This window comes from Talpa europaea, assembly GCF_964194135.1.
Source record: "Talpa europaea genome assembly, chromosome: 1".
In the NCBI taxonomy this organism is placed as follows: Eukaryota; Metazoa; Chordata; class Mammalia; order Eulipotyphla; family Talpidae; genus Talpa; species Talpa europaea.
The window spans coordinates 63,118,791-63,137,489 of NC_140073.1; the positions used below are offsets into that span (position 1 = coordinate 63,118,791).

At 44.5% G+C, this 18,699-nt stretch overlaps 1 protein-coding gene across 1 annotated transcript in view; it reads left to right on the forward strand.

The window, feature by feature from the left end:
* Positions 1-13,156, forward strand: part of UGGT1 (UDP-glucose glycoprotein glucosyltransferase 1) — a gene marked incomplete at its 3' end in the record, with an annotated part of 110,086 nt that extends 96,930 nt beyond the window's left edge. The window contains exon 40 of the mRNA XM_084253196.1: positions 12,969-13,156. Within this exon, the coding sequence (XP_084109322.1) occupies positions 12,969-13,156 (188 nt within the window). The remainder of the gene's footprint in view (positions 1-12,968) is intronic.
* Positions 13,157-18,699: the final 5,543 nt, after the last annotated feature.

Consider the following 18,699-nt stretch of genomic DNA (forward strand, 5'->3'; position numbering starts at 1 on the left):
GCCAGAAAATGCCTGACCTATATTTTTTATAATTTGACAATAATCAAATTTCTTTCCCATAGGACCTCAGACACGTGAAGAATTATGATCTGCTGAGGATAGGAAATGACACCATTTGAAAAACAGTTTTTATATTAAATGCTAGTTTTTTTTCTGATCTGTCTAATACAACTGCTGATAAACTGGCTGGACAGGTGTGCCACACCTTTTGATTCTGAGCATTTGATTTTGACATTTGCACACCAATGAACTCTGGATCTTTGGGATTAAGACTCTATAGGAATTTGTACCTCAGAGGAAGAAATGGCCCATATTTTGGGACTCTGTAAAGAGCAGTCTTCTCACCAGAGAGGAAGTAGCAAGGCAAATGGAAGAAGTGAGTCCTGTGGCACCCACGCCCATGAGCACGCAGGTGCTGTGCTAGTAAGGAGGCCGCCAGCTGGAGCCACCATGTTCTTCTTACCTCAGTTCACTTGCCTGGAGCTCAGTCTGCAGCTGGCACAGTGGCACGGGTGTGCCCTCTATTGGGCCTGCAGAAGCTTTGTCCAAGGTTCATGCGCCTCAAGGTTCCAGCCAGTGCTCTTGGGCCCTTCCTGCATTCTCTTCCCAAGCATTAGGCTCTTTGTTGAATTGAAACCCAACCAATAATCATTTGTCTTCAGGGTTGACTTGGGGCAAATTAATTTTGAGACAGGATAGGGGGTGGGTTGGGATGAATGTAGGCAAAATATTAGGAGTAGGAGGGCTCTGGGGCCTCAGGCGGGGATGGGGGTGGGGGTGACGGGACAGTGAAGAAGACCAGAAATTGGTCGTTCTCTTTTAAATACCATCCATTTGTGACTCATTTGAGAGGAAAACATTACTTTTATTCCCCACCCAACCATGGCAAACTTTTTAGGTAATTGTTTTGTAAACAATTTTTCTATTTTGAAAGTCTGTGCTATTTCTTCCCACTTTCTTAAAAAAAAGTCTGTTATGGATTTCCTTCCTGGATACAGCCATAGTAAGCACTCAGGTGGTCTGACGTAGAGGGCTCCGGCTCTTCAGGTAGGTCACCACAGCATTTGCCTTCTCCTCCTCTCCTCCGCTGTAGAATTTTCTCTCTCTGCCCCAGGGGAGAGTGGCTCTGACTTTCCTCTACAAAATCCCCCCAGATCTGAAACAGGAGAGAGTTTGACTGTGTGTCATGTTTTTCTAGACACTGTTCTTTTAGTTTAGTGCCGTGGGCTGCCTTTGGCTTGCAGAAATAGCTGTGCTCCACCTGTTCTGATGCCACACGCTCATTAAGTCATTGCATTTTGCCTTTTACTTCTATAGTCCAGAATAGTCTTGGGGAAGCCTTTGCTGCTGCAGTGCTGGGAGACATCTGCAAGGAGTCTTCAGGTGTGTTCTTGCCTACATGGGTTGACACCCTAGGCCCTTTCCTGCACCTGCTCAGGCTGAAGGGAGAGCACTCAAGGGCTGTGCCTCCTAATACATGGGAGTTCTTGTCTTTCATATTGTGCTTTCTTTTTAAAGATCTGAAGAGGGGGTGCACATGGATAGCTGTGACTCCACTCTTCAAAAAGACTGATTTACGGTCTTTTAAAAAATAACGAGTCTTACCACAAATGTCAAGTAATATATTTTTTCTAATTCATGCATACAATATAGCTTAGGAGTCTCCTTGTCATTCTGAAGGAGCTTTTGAGTTTGATTTCATAAATTCCATTTAAAAATTAGGGAGAGAGAGCTCAAAAGATTAGATAATTTGGCTAGAAAGGTCCTTCAGAATCATTGCTCTTGACAAAGACTGTAGCATGACCCACCTCCCACCCTCTCACTCCCCCTGTCCTTTACTGGTCAGAGCAACTGAAGGTATAGGGTCAGTGGGAGTGGAAAACATGTGCTGAAGATTCAGCTTAGGCTTAGTTAAGCCTTAGAGAGGTTTCTGCTGCTGGCACTTCTGTCTACAACCATGGGCAGACTTGGGCATTTTCCCAGATGATATCCTGGGAGGCTGAGCAGGAAATACTGAAGTCACTGGATGTGCTTTTAAAATGCTGGTTCCCTTGGGATATGGGACTGGGCACGTTTCTCCATATCTTCCCACCAGATCTTTCATGCCTGTTCCATGTGAAGAAGGTGCCATGCAAAGCCTGTTTTTTGTGTAGTTTGTATGTCCTCATTGCCCTTTACCTGTCACCATCTGAAATGTCGGTCTTATTAATAGTTGAATCTGAATTTGCAAGACCCAAATGCTTCTGGAATGATCTAAGGTCCTCCTCCTGCCAGTAATTCTTGGTTCAAGTGATAAGCTTCTACTGCTCTATGAAATAGTTATGTCTAAGATCTAGTCTTGGTCAGCTTTGTCTCTTTTCCCTGCTATATGAAAGCAAATTGTGACTGAAAAGCACTAAGTTGGCTGCACTGAAATAATCAGCGATCTGGAAACTGTTCACAGTGCATTGTTTTTAGCTGTCATTTAAATGTAATGAATTATTTTTCTCTCATCATGCCATAATGGAAAATTTTCTTTGTGAATCCGTGCCAGAGTGAAATGAAACATTGTGACACATCAGAATAACATACTGCAGTGTGAACTTTTATGTTCTGTGAACAGCAGTGTTTGATTGAGATCAAAGCTCAGGCACACAGCCTGCTGCTAGGACTGCGGGGCTATGGTTTTTAGTTGTTTTAATTGTACTCAGTACTTACACGTTGAGAGTGATGATGTGTTAGTTTTCTTTAAGGCTGATAAAGTTTGAGTCTGTCAAGTGTGGCATTTCAAATGGAAACATACAGATGTTTACATGTCTACTAAGTGCACACCTGTCCCTGTAGGCCCTTATGTAAACTCAGCTATTCGAAGAGCAAATTTTTTATCTATGTTGAGAAGTAGTTTCCAAGAATGGAGATTAATTTACTCTGCTGTCCCTAAGTTCTCATATTTTAATCCTGTTAAGGCTCTGCCTGAATGCAACTCTTCTCTGGTTGCAGGGACTGAGCCCCACTGTATGAAGGGCTGAGAGCAAGGGTTGGTGGTGCAGCTTTCTGAACATAGATCATAGGGCCTAGATCATAGGGAGCAAGGAAATCTCAGTTTCTTTAGCTGGATATGCTTTACTGACATGGTCTTTTAGAATGGGTCAGGCCCCATCCTCAGAGCAATGAGTATAAAATGATTCCTCCTTCCCCAACTCCCCCATGATGAGTAAATCTCGGTACTGAAAGCAGCCCTTTTCTAAGATTGTCATGAATGATTAAAAGAAATAATTCAAGAGTTAAGAAGTGAATGTCTAATGTGTTTTTCCTGAATAAAATGCAAGTACCGTGCTATCAAATTTCATGGAAATGTAAATATTTTGGTAAAACTACATTATGGGAATTTTTTCTTGGTAACAAAAAAATGGAGGGTGAGAAGTTATTTAAGTGTAATATTCCATTGTGTGATTTTAATAATTGGTTTTTTGAAGTGTTTGATTTTTAGGGGGACACTTGTGGAATGGTTAGTTAATCAAATACATCAATCACATGTCGAGTTTGGTGGGTAACATTTTTTTATTTAAATTCATGTTTTTCCTGCTTGATGTAGTAAGGAAAAGATCATAATCAGGACGTGGGTAATTATCAGATTGAATTCAAGCAAATTAGGCTCCGTGAACTCAGGTTATTATTGATATTTCAAAGTATCTGGAGAATACCAATTCTCTTTCATTATTTGTTCTTTGATCTCTTGATCTAATACAGAACAGACACTTCTGGGTGGTAGTCGGTCAGTGCATTGAGAGGCGAGCTCTCTCCCCTCAGGTTTCATTGAGTGCTGACAATTTATAAAAACAAACCACAAAATCAGCTCCAAACAGCTGCATGCTCCCCAGAGGTGGTCCACAGAGTTTAAACTCCATGGTAATGATTTTGCACACAAGAGGCTTTCTCCTGAGTCTCCCAATTACCTAACAAGGCCGAGATCAAATGTGAAAGATTTCACCAAGATCCAAGGTCTTCTTCCCACCTATAAGGTGTGCATGGCCTTACTTGTCATCATTTAGATCTCAAGGGAACTGGGCATAATTCCTCTTCAAAATCAAAGTAGCAAAATACATTCACCGAAGGGGATTTGAGAAAAAGGTTATCAAGTACCATGTTTTCCTACCAATTATATTTGGTAATAAGGTTAACATGAAAAAATGAAGATGTTAAAATTTTTAAAGAAACTATACTTAAAAAAGCTTCCTTTATAACTTCTTTTTTACTGTGATCCTGTTTTATTAAATGCAGCATGGGTCCAGGTGCTGCCCCTTACTTGGGAAAGGCATCAGGCTCCAAATGTCTGCAGAGCCCTCTGTACCTGACATGAGCAGAGAATGAATTTTCTGGTATTGTAATGAAAATAAGATCTATGCGACAAAATAAACTTTCCATTCTCTTCTTTAAAATTGTCTGGGCAGTCATTCTGTTTTTCAGAGTTCCTCCTCTTCACCTGCAGAAGAAACTGGCCCAGATGGGAAAAAATGGTTTTGCCCGAGCAGCAGTTCTCGCATCTGATGCTGGTATGGGGGCCTGTTGCAGCTGATTCTCTGGATTCTCAGGATACCTCTTCTAGATTCCCAACCTTGGAAAAATCCCCGGCAGTGCTAACCGTAGCAGGATGGGCAGCATGGAATTTGTTCATTTTGGGGATTCTCTGTAACCCCTGTTCTGGGGATACATCTTGAGTGGAAGCTCTGTTTCCTGCCAGCCAGTGCAATGAGCACTCTTGTTGAGGTGGACGTCAAGGAGGGGAACTTGGGGCCACGAGAGCACAGCAGAGGGCCCTTTAGGTGGTGGCTTTGGTGGCCAAGTAAAGCTGGCTTGAGGAAGAAGAGTTCTCCATGAAGGATGAGGGAGCTGGGAAGAACGGGAGGAAACAGAGAATCTTTATCATGGCCAGGAGAGGTCCGGAAAGTGAGTGAGTTTGATCCTAGGACCACAAGAAACCTGAGGAGTTTTAAGCTGGGAGACATGAAATTGCTTTTGGATTGATATATATAGCACACGTACATACGTGCACACCACCTTGATAGACTGCTCAACGTGAACACACCTTTGTCACCATCACCCAGACAAATAGAAGGAAAGCTGGATTTTATTTTGTACAACAACTGAACATCTAATTATAGTCTGGATTTCACTAATGGCAAATTAACTGTCCTGTTGATAATTCACACACTGATGAAATGCCCTGGAAAGTGATCAGACACAGGCAAAAACTGGAGGGGGCTGAAAGAAGAGAAACATCGGGAATAAAACAAAAAGTAGCAGTCTTACTATACGGAGGAGCCCAGAGTTCTGGGCTATCTGAACAGTTGAAAATTGAAGAGGGAAATCCAAGAAAGGAGAAAGACAAAGAACCTTGAATTTGCCTTACATATTCCTCTCACATCTTCAGCTGACTACTAAATAGTGCCTGAACAACGCAAGATTCCTTAGAGGCCCAATGGAAAGCAATAGCTGGAAGGCTGGAAAAGTTCAGCAGAGATTTTAACAAATACCTGGTGTTGGTGAGGGAAGTTTGGGATTTATGTCCTACCAAGGTAAAGAGGCAGTTAAATATTTTGGGCTTTCGATTGGAGACTTAAGAGAGCCATCCCTTAGAATTAGAACCTCATCGCAGAATTTAGTTCTAACCCTTAGGACTAAGGGCAACACTAAAATAGTCCCACTCTAATAAGTCCTAAAAATCAAGCCCAAGAATCAAGGTAGCTAGTAACCGTTAGTAACATAACTGCCTACTGAAACTTTATATCATTCAGGTTGCCCAGTTTAAAGTCACATAAAAGTGGATGTAAAAAATAAACAGGAATATATGACATGAAAATTCAAAAGAAACCCATGGACAATCAAGATTTTAAAATTAAGAATTTAAAAATAATTACAAATATGTTAATGAATCTATTTGAAAAGAGTCAAAGAACAAAGAGATGGGAAATTTTAGGAGAGATGAAGTTTTAAAAAACTAATTTCATGGGTGGGTTAGATTAAACACTGCAATACAAAGGATCAGTGAACTTGAGGACTAATGATGTTAATTATTCAAGCTGAAAAGCAAAAAAAAAATTGTAAAAATAAACATAACCTTGATGGCATTATCAAGTGGTATAACAAATATTAAGTGGTAACCTAGGAGAAAAGAAAATATTTGGAGAAATAAAATTTGAAGAAATATTGTCCAAAAGTTTTCAAAGTGGTTATCAAAAACATCAACTAATGGATCCAAGATCCTCAGTGACCCCTGTAAAAAATCTGTCTTGACCTAGTTTTGAGACCCTGGCTAGAGCCTAGTCAGTTTTCTCAAACAGCCAGTTAAGTCCATATCGTCAGCCACCTCGCTTACTGGACTCACATTCTGGCCCAGTAAACGCACCCTAACAGCCCCAAGGCCAGATACCAGTCAACCAGGGACAGCGCCCACGCGCCAAAGCCTGCTTAAATTATTACAATTAGCACGTGCTAAGCCTCCTCATCCTGCCGTACCCGTTTATTTTGGATAAACCACCATAAAGGTTCTTGTCCATAGTTCGCACCTTGCCTTCTTCCCATGGCCAGCCCCAGTGCTCCTGAGCGCTCTTGTGTGGTGTGAACTGTGCAGATGACAAACTAACATTTCTGGCTTCTCTCTTGAGCTGCATCTCACTTCCTCTATACCCTTCCCTGCAAGCAGGTTGATAAAAAGGAAGATCACACCTAAGCATGTCATAAGCAAATGCTTAAAATCATTAAAAAATAACCAGGAAAAATAAATGATAGCTAACTTTTTAAAAAAAAAAGAAGATTTATTTATACATACAAGAACTGGGGTACAGACCAGATGTGTGGGGGTGAGAGGATTCACTACAGACAGAGCAGGGAACAGGACAGGCAGGCTGACTGAAATACACTGCTGAGGGGAGCAGCGGGTGAGACAGGAGAGTTCTGCTCCGCCATGTGGGAATCTCCCCGGCTGGCCGGGATCGAACCCACGCTGCAGAGGCTGCGGACAGCTTCACAGTGCTGCACTCAACTTGCTGAGCCACCAGGGAGGCCCAATAGCTAACTTTTCATGAGGAAAATGGAGAACAGATGACAGTGGAATAACATCTTTAAAGTGCTGAAAGAAAAAAAGGCTGTCAGAGTTAATCATCTTCAAAAATGAAAATGAGGGCCTCCCCGGTGGCGCAGCAGTTGAGCGCTGGGTTGCGAAGCTGCCTGCAGCCTCTGCAGCACCGGTTCGATCCCCGACTGCTCCCCCGGCCACTGGAGGAGGGTCCCACATGGCGCGCAGACCTCTCCTGCTGCCCGCTGCTCCCCTCAGCAGTGTACTTCGGTCCTTCTGCCTGCTCTGCTCCCCGCTCTGGCTCGGTGAATTCTCTCACCCTCCCGCGCTTCTGACTGTACCCAGTGCTTGTATAAATAAATAAATAAATAAATAAATAAATAAATAAATAAATAAATAAATAAATATCTCTTTTAAAAAAATGAAAAAAATAAAATAATTTCAAGGTAATATTTCTTCAAACTGATAAAAAGGAAAAGATGCAGCCACAATTTTGGGAACAAGAAACCACTGATTGCTTAAAACAGATGTGATGCCTATATACTATGAGATTTACAATGCTGAGGCCCAATGTATGATAATTGTACAAAGGATGGGAGTTGAAAGTTTCCGACATAATATGTAATTGCTATGATGGTAAATGAACTATGATGGTATCATCAACTATGATAAGCTGAGGAACCATATTGTTTTGTCTAGACAACCATTAAAAAAACACTTATAACCAAAACAACAAAAAAGAGATAGAATTAAATGCTTAAAATTTTTAAATTAAAGATCTTAAAATTTCATTTCTCCAATAAAGGCAGCAAAGGAGGCACAAAGGAACAACTACAGAGAAGGCAAATAGTAAGAAAAGAAATAATAAACTTGGAAAATATTAATAATTCGGGCCTCCCCGGTGGCGCAGCGGTTGACCGCTGGGCTGCAAACCTGCCCACAGCCTCTGCAGCACCAGTTCGATCCCCAGCTGCTCCCCGGCCACCAGAGGGAGGGTCCCACATGGTGCACAGACCTCTCCTGCCGCCCACTGCTCCCCTCAGCAGTGTACTTAAGTCCTTCTGCCTGCTCTGCTCCCCGCTCTGGCTCTGGTGAATTCTCTCACCCTCCCGCGCTTCTGACTGTACCCAATGCTTGTATAAATAAAAACAAATCTCTAAAAATAAATAAATATATCGATAATTCCATTATTGATGACCTTTAAAAATCAATATACAAGGATGTACATTAAATAGAAATCAAAAATTTAAAGTTAAGAAATATACCATATAATAAACACTAATATCAAGAAAATTGGTGTGATTATTTAAATCAGACAATGAGTATTACCAGAGGAAAAAAAGAACATAATGATTGAAGTCAATCAGGAAGACATCCAACTGGTTCAGCCCCTATGAAAAACTGTGGAGTTGTTTGAAATGACTAAAAATGATACCACTCCTAGGTATCTACCCCCCAAAATACAAAAACACTAATTCAAAAGGAAACTTGCTCCAGTGTTTATAGCAGCATTATTTATAATAGCCAAGGTATAGAAATAAACTTCAGTGCCAAAAAGAAATGAGTGGGTCAAGAGGACCCACTGGAATACTATTCAGTGGAATACTACTCAATGGAATACTACTCAGTGATAAAGAAAGAGAAACTCATGCCATTTAGCAACATGGGTGGTGCTAGAGGGCATAATGCTAAGTGAAATATGCTAGAAAGAGAAAGAGAAATAATGGGTGGTGTCACTTACGGGTGTGATATAGAAAAAACAAACACAGGGTCAGACAAAAACAAACTTTAAAACTAACCCTTGAAAGCTTACTGCAAATCTGCAGCTTTTAGAGGGGGAGGGGTGAGTGTGGGTGTGAGAAAACAGTGGACTTTGGTGGAGAACTGTGGGAGCTTTGGTGGTGGAAGTGCCGTGGTGCCTACATCTACCTGAGAAAACACTGGCAAGGATGTGGACAAATGGTATTTTCATAACATTAAAGAAATAAAGATACATGGAGTAGGAGTGACGATGTGGAAAACAGCAGAGCACAAAGATCCAGAGGTGGGCTACTCCACTGGGGGAGCCACTGGCTGGAAAGAGCAACTGGAATCAACTATTTTGGAACTCTGGGATCTGGACACACAAGCAGGGGTGTTTCATGGAGGGAGAGGCTGCACTGACCTTTTCCAAATGAGCGGCATACGGGAGCCTACTAATGCTTCCCATTCCTCAAAATGACCTTGAATGTTTACAGTCCTGGAGCAGCTGGCTAATGCCAGGGTGGGCAGTGGTAACCTGTCCTCAGATGTACTGATCTGTGTTGTTGGGCTGTTGCGGTGATGCCTGAGGAGCTGGCACAGACACTGCCCCGGTTTTGGTTCTATGTGGCAGTAATTTATCCTGTGTCATCCGCCAGGAGATGTACAGAGAGGGCTCTGTTTTTCCTTTGTTGGGGCTATAAATGTGAAGAATTTGTTCTTAGATAACTGCTTGATTGTGGGTTCCTATGGGTTGGTTATTAGCTGGCCACTTGTGGGCAACTGTGACCTATTTGCTAACCACAAATCAGCAGAGAATTCCTTGACTCCTCATGCAGTAGTGCGGGTATCACGACGAGGCAGGCCCGGGACACCAAGGCCGCTGTTGATCGGATTGCCTGACTGTCTCCATGGTGGTCTCAGAATGATTCTGAGGGACCTATAGGATACATCAAGTGTACCAAAATATTCATTACAGGAATTTTAGAAGGCGAAGAGTGAAGGAAATGCAGAAAAGGTTACTGAGGAAATAATGGCCCTAAACATGCACGTCTGATGAAAGACCTGAATCCACACATTCAAGAAGCTTAGCAATAAATGTAAAGACACCCACAGCAAGGCACACAGTTGAAATGGTGAGACCCCAAGGATAGAACTTTGAAAACAAGAGAAAAGAAACTCATCATCTGAAAGTTTCTCAAAGGACTAATAGTCACATTTTCATCAGAAATCATGGACGCCAAAGGCACGAGACAACATAATAGGTCTCGCAAGAAAAAAGCAACTGTCAACTGAGATTTCTATATTCAGCAAAATTATTGTTGAAGAAACGAACGTATTCCTAGATAAATAAAAGCTGAGGGTGTTCATCACCACTAGTCCTGCCCTACAAGAAATGCTAAGGAGAATATTTAGGCTGAAATGAGACACTAGACAGTAACTCAAAGCCATAGGAATAAACACTGGTAAAGGTAACTACTTAGGTAAATATAAAAACCAGTATTATAAAAACTTATTTTATAACTTTTCTTTCATGACTTAAAAGGCAAACATAAATAAAATTTACATTAATAAGCACAGCAGATAAAAAAAGTGTAATTTGTGATAGAACTATATGAAGGGGAAGACACTGAGAAGTATAAAGGAGCAGGGTGTACATTATTGAAACTAAGTTTGTATAATCAAACTAAGTTGTTATGTAACATATATCTAACTAAGTTGTTTAAAGTGATTTGAGGGCCTCCCTGGTGGCGCAAAGGGTTAAGCACCACACTGTGAAGCAATCAGCAGCCTCTCCAGGACACCTTCTCCAGGACACATAAGATGTTACACTAGCAAACAATTCCTTTTGTTTTTGTGTTTTTTTTTTAAAGATTTATTTATTTATTTATTCAAGCACTGGGTACAGTCAAAAGTGCAGGAGGGTGAGAGAATTCACCAGAGCCAGAGTGGGGAACAGAACAGGCAGACTGACGAAATAAACTGCTGAGGGGGAGCAGCGGGCACAGCAGGAGAGGTCTGCGCGCCATGTGGGACCCTCGCCAGTGGCCAGGGATCGAATGGGCGCTGCAGATGCTGCAGGCAGCTTCGCAGCCCAGTGCTCAACTGCTGTGCCGCCAGGGGAGGCCCTAGCAAACAATTCTTAATGCATTTTAAATCATACATAGTAACTTCTGATCACAATGGAATGAAACTAGAAGCCAATAGAAGGAAAATGGAAATTTTACAATAATGAAATGCACAAAAGTAGCACCAGTTGGATCCCCAGCCTGCCAGGGAGCTCCCCACATGGCGCAGCAGACCTCTCCTGTCTCACCTGCTGCACCTCTCAGCAGTGTACTTCAATCTGCCTGTTCTGTTCCCCACTCTGTCTCTGGCGAATCTTCTCACCCCCAGCATCTCTGGCCTGTACCCCGGTTCCTGTATGCATAAATAAATAAATCTTTTTAAAAAAGTGTGATTTGAACCCCCAAGATAACCATGATAAAAATACTTCTAAAATCATAGATATAGAAAAGGAAAGAAGGGAAATAAAATGGACACTTCAAATAAACAACTAATAAACGTTTAACTAAATAAAAAAACTCAGTAGTAGAGGATTTCAGGAGTGAAACCTATAACAAAACAAATATCTAAATGTAAATGGATTGAAGTCCTATTTAAAGGAGGAAACAGATTGGGGAAAACCATAATCTATATATTGTCAACAAGAGACATACATCAGATACAAAGACACAAAGAAGTTGGCAGTAAAGGGATAGAAAAAGATGTTTCATGCATGTAGTAAACAGAAGACATTACAGTCTGATTAAATAGACTTTAATTCAAAAAAGTTTACAGGTGGCATGGAGGAATATTACATGTTGATAAATTGTTACTAAGCAAGAAGACATACCAATGAGAAACTTGTACACACCTAACAATAGGACCCCAACATATATGAAGCAAAAATGAACAGAATTAAAAGGAGAAATACTGTTTTGTAAATATAGTTGGAAACTTCAATAGTTATTTTCAAAAGTGGATAGATCAGATAGACTTACAAGAGTGCAGAAGACTTGCACGCTGTAAACAAAATATACTTAATAGACATAAATAGAACAGTGCACGCAACTGCAGAATACATATTCTCAGAGCACCTGCAACATTCTCCAGGACACATAATATGTTAAGCTATCAAGCAATTCTTCATGCATTTTAAATCATACATAGTTACTTCTGATCACAATGAAATGAAACTAGAAGCCAACAGAAGGAAAATGGAAATTTCACAATAATGAAATTCACAAAAAGTAAACAACGTATTCTTAAGAAATCAAAGAGTCAAAGGAAAAATATCAAGGGATATTAAAAGCGAGATTAAAAATCAAAACACAGTATTTCAAAACATATGGCATACAGTGCTGTGACGGAAAGTTAGAGCAGTAAATGTAGAAAATTTGAAGTTAATAACAATCTTTTTTTTAAAATAAGATTGGTCTTTTTTTTTTAAGATTCATTTATTTATGTATACAAGAACTGGGGCACAGGCCAGAGGCGCTGGGGTGCAGATGGGGGGTGAGAGGACTCACCAGAGACAGAGTGGGGAGCAGAACAGACAGACTGACTGAAATACACTGCTGAGGGGAGCAGCGGGGCGAGACAGGAGATGTCTCTGTGCCATGTGGGTTGCTCCCTGGCAGGGGATGGAACTCTTGCTGCAGAGGCTGCAGGCAGCTTCATAGGTTGCGCTCAACCCCTTGCACCACCAGGGAGGCCCAATAACAACTTAACCTTAAGGAACTAGAAAAAGAAGAGCAAACCAAAATTCAAACAAGCAGCAGGAAGGAAATTAAGATTAGAGCAGAGATAAAGGAATCAGAGTAGAAAAACAATAGGGAAAAATCAATGCTGTTCTGTGAAAATATCAGCAAGGTGGACAGCATCACCACCGCAGATGTGCGGGCCTTCTACACCCCAGGCGGGCACTGGCACCCTTGGACGAGCCTCGCCCGCCAGTCCCTAGCAACCTCTACTCTACTTTCTGTCTCTTGAATTTGACTCTCTTACGTATCTCAACTAAAAGAAATCACACAGTATTTACCCCTTCGTGTATGACTTATTTCACTCAGGAGAATATCCCCAGTGTCCGTCTACGGTGCTGGAACTGGCTCCCTCACCTGTGGCTCCTCAGAGCCCAGCGACTGCCCTCGCTGCCCGGATCATGGACTGGACCGATCTGGTGTGAGGTATGAGCCAATTGGAGCTAAATGGTCCAATCAGACCTGTGGGTGGGGCACCCCGAAAGAGGATGTAAGCCGGGGTCAGACGGCGCTGGGAGACTCTCTGAACCAGCCTCCAGACTCTGTTCGTGGCCTCTGAAGAAAGAGGAGGGAAGAAGGACCAGCAGCCGACATCCCGCATCCCACCTTGGAGGGAGGCAGAGAAGCCGAAGGCCTCTGTCAGGGGCTGGGCCTCTGGTCCTGTCTCTGACATCTCCTGGAAGGAGCGCCCCACGCTCTGGGCCGGCGTCAGGAGAGCTGTGCCCACTGGGTGTCTGTGACACCACCTCAGGGGCCCAACGGGGACCATCTCTCCCGGCCAGTGCTGTCCAGCTCTCCTGCTGACAGGTGGCCGGCACGCTGCTTGCACTTCTGGGGGACACTATCTGGGTGAGACACCAGCTGCTTGGGGCTGCAGTCAGCTCTGTTTCCCCTGTTTGTAAGATAAACCCCATAGTTGTTGTTCCCGGAGCCTGCGGTCTCTTGCAATTATGCGCGAGGGCGCAGCAGAGGGGCTTGGGGCGGCTCTCTTGCCCTCGACCCCGGCAGGTGGGTGGCCGTTGTGGTGTGTCCTGGGATCTCGTCCCCCGGCCCCTCCGCCCCTTTCGGGAGCGTGTCTTAGAAACCTTGCTCTGCCGTAACTGAATCCATCACCCAGCATGCTCTGGACGAAAACTCTGAGACCATGGCTGGCAAGGTCATGCTCTGCTAAGGACACTTCCTGCCATGCAGGTGGTTGCTTTCTTACTGTGTTCTCACCTGGCAGGCAGAGGGCTCTAGTTTCTCTCTCACTTTGCAGGGCATAACGCCATGAAGAGGTTCCTTAGGGCCTCATCTAAAGCTAGTTATTTCCTGAAGACCCTGCCTACAATTACCATCACACTCCAGGGGAGGCTTCAGCACAGCAATTTGGTGTGGGGAGACCCGATTTAATCCACAGCATATAACTGTGACAGTGTTAAATTCCTTTTGAAGGACACATCATATTCTGTTGCGTGTATGTACATTTTATCCATTCATCTGCTGATGGGCTTTTGGGTTCTTTCTGACTTCTGGCTCTTACATGCAATGCTGCTTTGAACATGTGTGGTTAAGTCTCAGTTTTGAGTTCTTTCAGGTAAAAATCTAGGAATGGCCTCTCTGCACTTCCCTGGGCGGGGTCCACAGTGTGTGGCTGTGAGTTCCATGGCAACTGAAAGGGGAACTTCACACTGTCTGGAGCACTTGAAGTCCCACCAAAGAAGTAGGAGGAGATCTTCAAAATCCTTGTGGCAGCAACCCGCTTACACGGCACTGTCTTGTCTTCCAAATGGAACTGAACATCCACAAAAGGAAAAGTGGCAGCATTTATGGCACAAGTTTTTATAGACCTAATTGTATTTCAAATTAAAAAAAAAACCCAAATGTAACATTTTAAAAAACCCAACATTTTTTATCATCACTCATTCCAACAAGTTTGCTGTGCTGCCTTACATAGGGCAAGCTCTTAAAGGAACCTTCACTATTTAGAAACATTCAACATCAGAAAATTTAAGATCTAACCATGTAGCAGCATCTCAGAAAGCTACAACCTGCATTTTTTAAAAAGTACTTCCTGGTCCCTTATTTGGGTTTTCTAGATTCCTGCTATGAGTGAGACCATCTGGTATTTTTCTTTTTCTTTTTGGCTTATTTCGCTGGGCATGATCCCTTCCAGCTCCATCCATGTTGGCATGAATGGCATGAGTTTATCTTTTTTGATGGCTGAGTAATATTCCATTGGGGGTGAGAGAAGGAAGGATTAGAGTCAAAATAAGGGGGGGCGCAATTGTTTGGGGAATATAACCAAAATGAAAATGCATACATTGTGCAAAAATGATGTAAGAATTATATAAAATAAAATATTAAAAAAAGTACTTTCTGTACAAATAATCTTATCAGCTGTACAAAATCTGTAGTTTTTCCACTGAAGCTAATACTGAGCTCACATTCTTGGCCCAGGCCTGCCCACTGAGGGACAGCCTCCTGCTCATCATCGCTGTCCCCCTCCTCACCCCTCACCTTCCGGTTCATTCTTCTTTGAGCCTGTTGCTGCAGGCCCTTTTTTCCTGCTTCACCGTTGTGAAAGGTATGGTCTGCAGCTGTGTCCTTTGCATACTTATGCTTTAGCTTAGCTGCTTTCTGTTCATAGGTATTTACCCCATTTCACCCAACTTCTCTGCCGTCCCCCAGTGGATAGGCCGGGGTGCTCACTTGTGATCTCTGGGCCATGTTTGGAGCAAAACAGGAAGAGGGGCCTCCCTGGTGGTGCAGGCGGTTTGAGCACAGCGCTGTGGGGCTGTCCGCGGCCTCTGCAGGGCAGGTTTGATTCCTGACCGGCCAGGGAGATTCCCACATGGCGCAGCAGACCTCTCCTGTCTCCCTGCTGCTCCCCTCAGCAGTGTGTTTCGGTCCTTCTGCTGGTTCTGTTCCTCGCTCTGTCTCCTCCGGCGCCTCTGGCCTGTACCCCATTCTTGTATAAAAACAAAAAGAAACAGAAAGATGGCAGATGCAGCCCTTTCAGGAGCACTTGATTCTTTTGTCTTTCTTTAATATCACCTTTGGGAGGAGGAGAATTTTTCATCTCCTTTTCATAATGAACTTTGTCACTTCTTGCCAATATCTTCAAACTTGGACTTCTCCTCAGCCGACACAGTCTTCCATCTCCTGGAGAATGTGGCTACATTGACAGAGGATTTGGTACTTCTTGTCCTCTTTGAGGCAGAGCTGGAGGAAGAGGGCTTTCAAGGACATCTTGCCTCTCAGCTTGCAGGGTCTCCCTTGCCCGTGCTGACAGAACAGTGTGCACCTGGGGGCAGATTTTCCGCAGAGTTCCGCTAACCGACAGGCTCTGACAGGGAAGTTCCTCCCACTGGCTCTGGTGTGAATTGATTTTACCTCAAATTTGAAGAGAACCAGTCATGCCACTGGTGCTGACAAAAACCTGGTTGAGACAGGAAGGGTCCTGGATAGGAAAGACAAGGACAAAACAGGAACCAAGGACAAAACTTTTGCAAGGCCTTTCCTGGCCTGGGCTGGTAAAGGAGAGTTTAAAAACCTGATGGCTTCAGGCCTGGGCACCTTCTGCTGTAAGTTTACATGGTTCAATGTGGTTCCCCCCACACACACACACAAATTTCCTCCAGCCTGGGCATTTCTAAGCCATCTTTCCACAGCTTATAAAGTTGCTGCCTGGGAAAAAGGGAGTTAAAAGACCGAGAAGAAAAGGGAGTCCTTGAGACCAGACTACTTCAACCTGGATCTGCGGGCACACGGCCTCCAGGAGATGCCACCTGGACACAGTCAGACACTGCATGACCTCTGAGCTGCAGCTGATGGGCACCTACAATCAGCAACCAAAAGGGACTTTTGCCAAGTCCCCTTGTCTTGCTTTCTCAGTCAGGAAAGTTTATTTCCTTTGTTGCCAAATCCAAGTCCTAAAAGCTACAGATGCCTAAGCCCTGGAACCTTCTCACGTCTGTCTCTCATGCCCAGACCTATGCTCTTCCTTCTTCTTTCATGAATGAATAAAGCCTGACTCCTCACCCGTACTCACCAGTGTCTATTGAGTCCTTTTTTCAGTCTTGACCAGAGGGTCTCAAGAGCCCATTCCCTGATTGGGAGCAGGGCTTCTTGGCCCATCCCTCTGACCCTTGCCGGGTGGGGCAGTGGACAGTGTCTGGTATCTGCCAGCTTATCCTATTTATTTTGTGGGGGAGGCTAGGACTGGGCTGAGGGACCACGGCCCTGCTCCTCTCTGTGTGATGATATCAGTGTCACATTGTCTAGGAACACTGGCCAGTGAGCTGTGCTGAAGTCTGCTGCTGCCCCTGGAGCCATGCCTCTTGCTGGCCACTTTCTCCTGGAATCTTCACTAACCAGATGCAGGAGGCTTTCCAAGAGCCAAGTCTTCTCTTGGTCACCGATCCCTGGGTGACATTTGGCTGCTCAGAGGTACCTCATATTAACCTGTTACCATTGCTGTGTGACAGACCTTCAGGCTATGTGGAAACATTGCCATCCCCTGCAGCAATAAGGAGCTCACTCAGGGGTCTCATGTGGTGGATGCTGGCTGGGAGGTTTTGTGCATATGTAGCTCCATCTCCTGGAACACCCTCCGAAGATCGCCATTTCCACAGAGAATACATTCTGAAGAGACTTAAAAATAAGCACCGGCTGCTGACGAAAAGGCTGTGACCCAAGAAGAATTTAGGGTAAATAGATGGCTCCAGCTCTTGAAGTTACTGAGATTGCAGATGGGTCGGGAGGTGTGAGGTGCCCTCTGTGCCCACTCAGCAGTGCCCCACTGAAGACTGGGTGCCCAGCCTGCCATCGAGGTCAGCTCTGCAGCTCCCATGCTCTGATCATTGAATGTATAGGAACAACTACTGAGGGGTCAAGATGTTCTCCCAAAGGATCTTAAACAGAAAATGGAAATAAGGTTGGTGGAATATAAACAGTTTTAAAAAAATACATCATGGGGGCGGAGCAACATGGCGGAGAGGAGATGCTGTGAGTAAGCTCTCCCATTAAAAAAAAAAATTAATAGGGAGGAAAAGCGGCAGGTCCCAGTGAGAACTGGGACATGGAAGATAAATGGACGACTCCAGCAAACTACCCGAAGAAGAAAGTTGCCATAAAAGAGGACTAGAAGGGAGGAAAGCGCAGAACCCTGTTCCCCTCCCCCACCCACAAAGTTGGCACTCTCCGACCAACAGAAAGGAGGAAAAAAACAAACTAAAACAAACAACAAGAACAAACAAGCTGGACTGTGAGTGGAAAGGAACTATTACAGCCACCACACCCCATGAACTGGAGCTGTGGAGAACCCTGCAGGATTCGCCGCGGAGGTGAGCGAACGGCTCCGGTCGCCATTAGAGAACAACAGAGACTCTGGAGACCTGCACACAGCCCCAGGCCGGCCGGTAAGCTTGCGCGGAAAAGCGGCGTGCTTGAAAAGCAAACGCAGATCACGGCTGCCCAGGTACCCGCACCTGCGACCTAGGCTTGCGGGGAGATGTGCAGGGGGCCCTCACTGAGGTGAAAGTCCCTCACTGAGTAATCAGAAACCAGGATCCCGGACACGGGAGCGGGGTGCAAAAGGCCCCATTCCTGCGGCCACTGAACTGGGCTATAGCCCGCGTCCTAGACCTGAGGGCTTTGGAACTGAGACCCGGGGCATGAAATTCGGGGCATGGGTCCTCCACGTCGGTGGGGCACAAGGCAGACACAGCACCCCAAAGCCGTCGAGGTTTTCCCTACCATTCCCACTCTGTTCCCTGTCCCACGGGGTGAAAAAACAGCTCCCCAAGAACAATAGGAGAGATCTCTGGCGCCACCTAGCGACCAGAAAAAAAGTCACTAACACCCCATAGAACAGGGACCTTTCTTCAGAAAAGACTGCTTGAAACCGGCAGAAGGCTCCTGGAGGAGCCCGTGGCCAGCTGGGAAGTTAGCCCACCACAGGCCCCTTCAGACCAGCAGTCTGAGCCCACAGGGGGAGCGGGCACCCATTGCCGGGGCAGACCGGGCACGCAGAAGAGTGTGCCTGAGACTGGACGCGCAGGGAGAGCGTCCCACATTGCCATCTTAGAACAGGGACATTTCTTCAGTAAAGACTGCCTG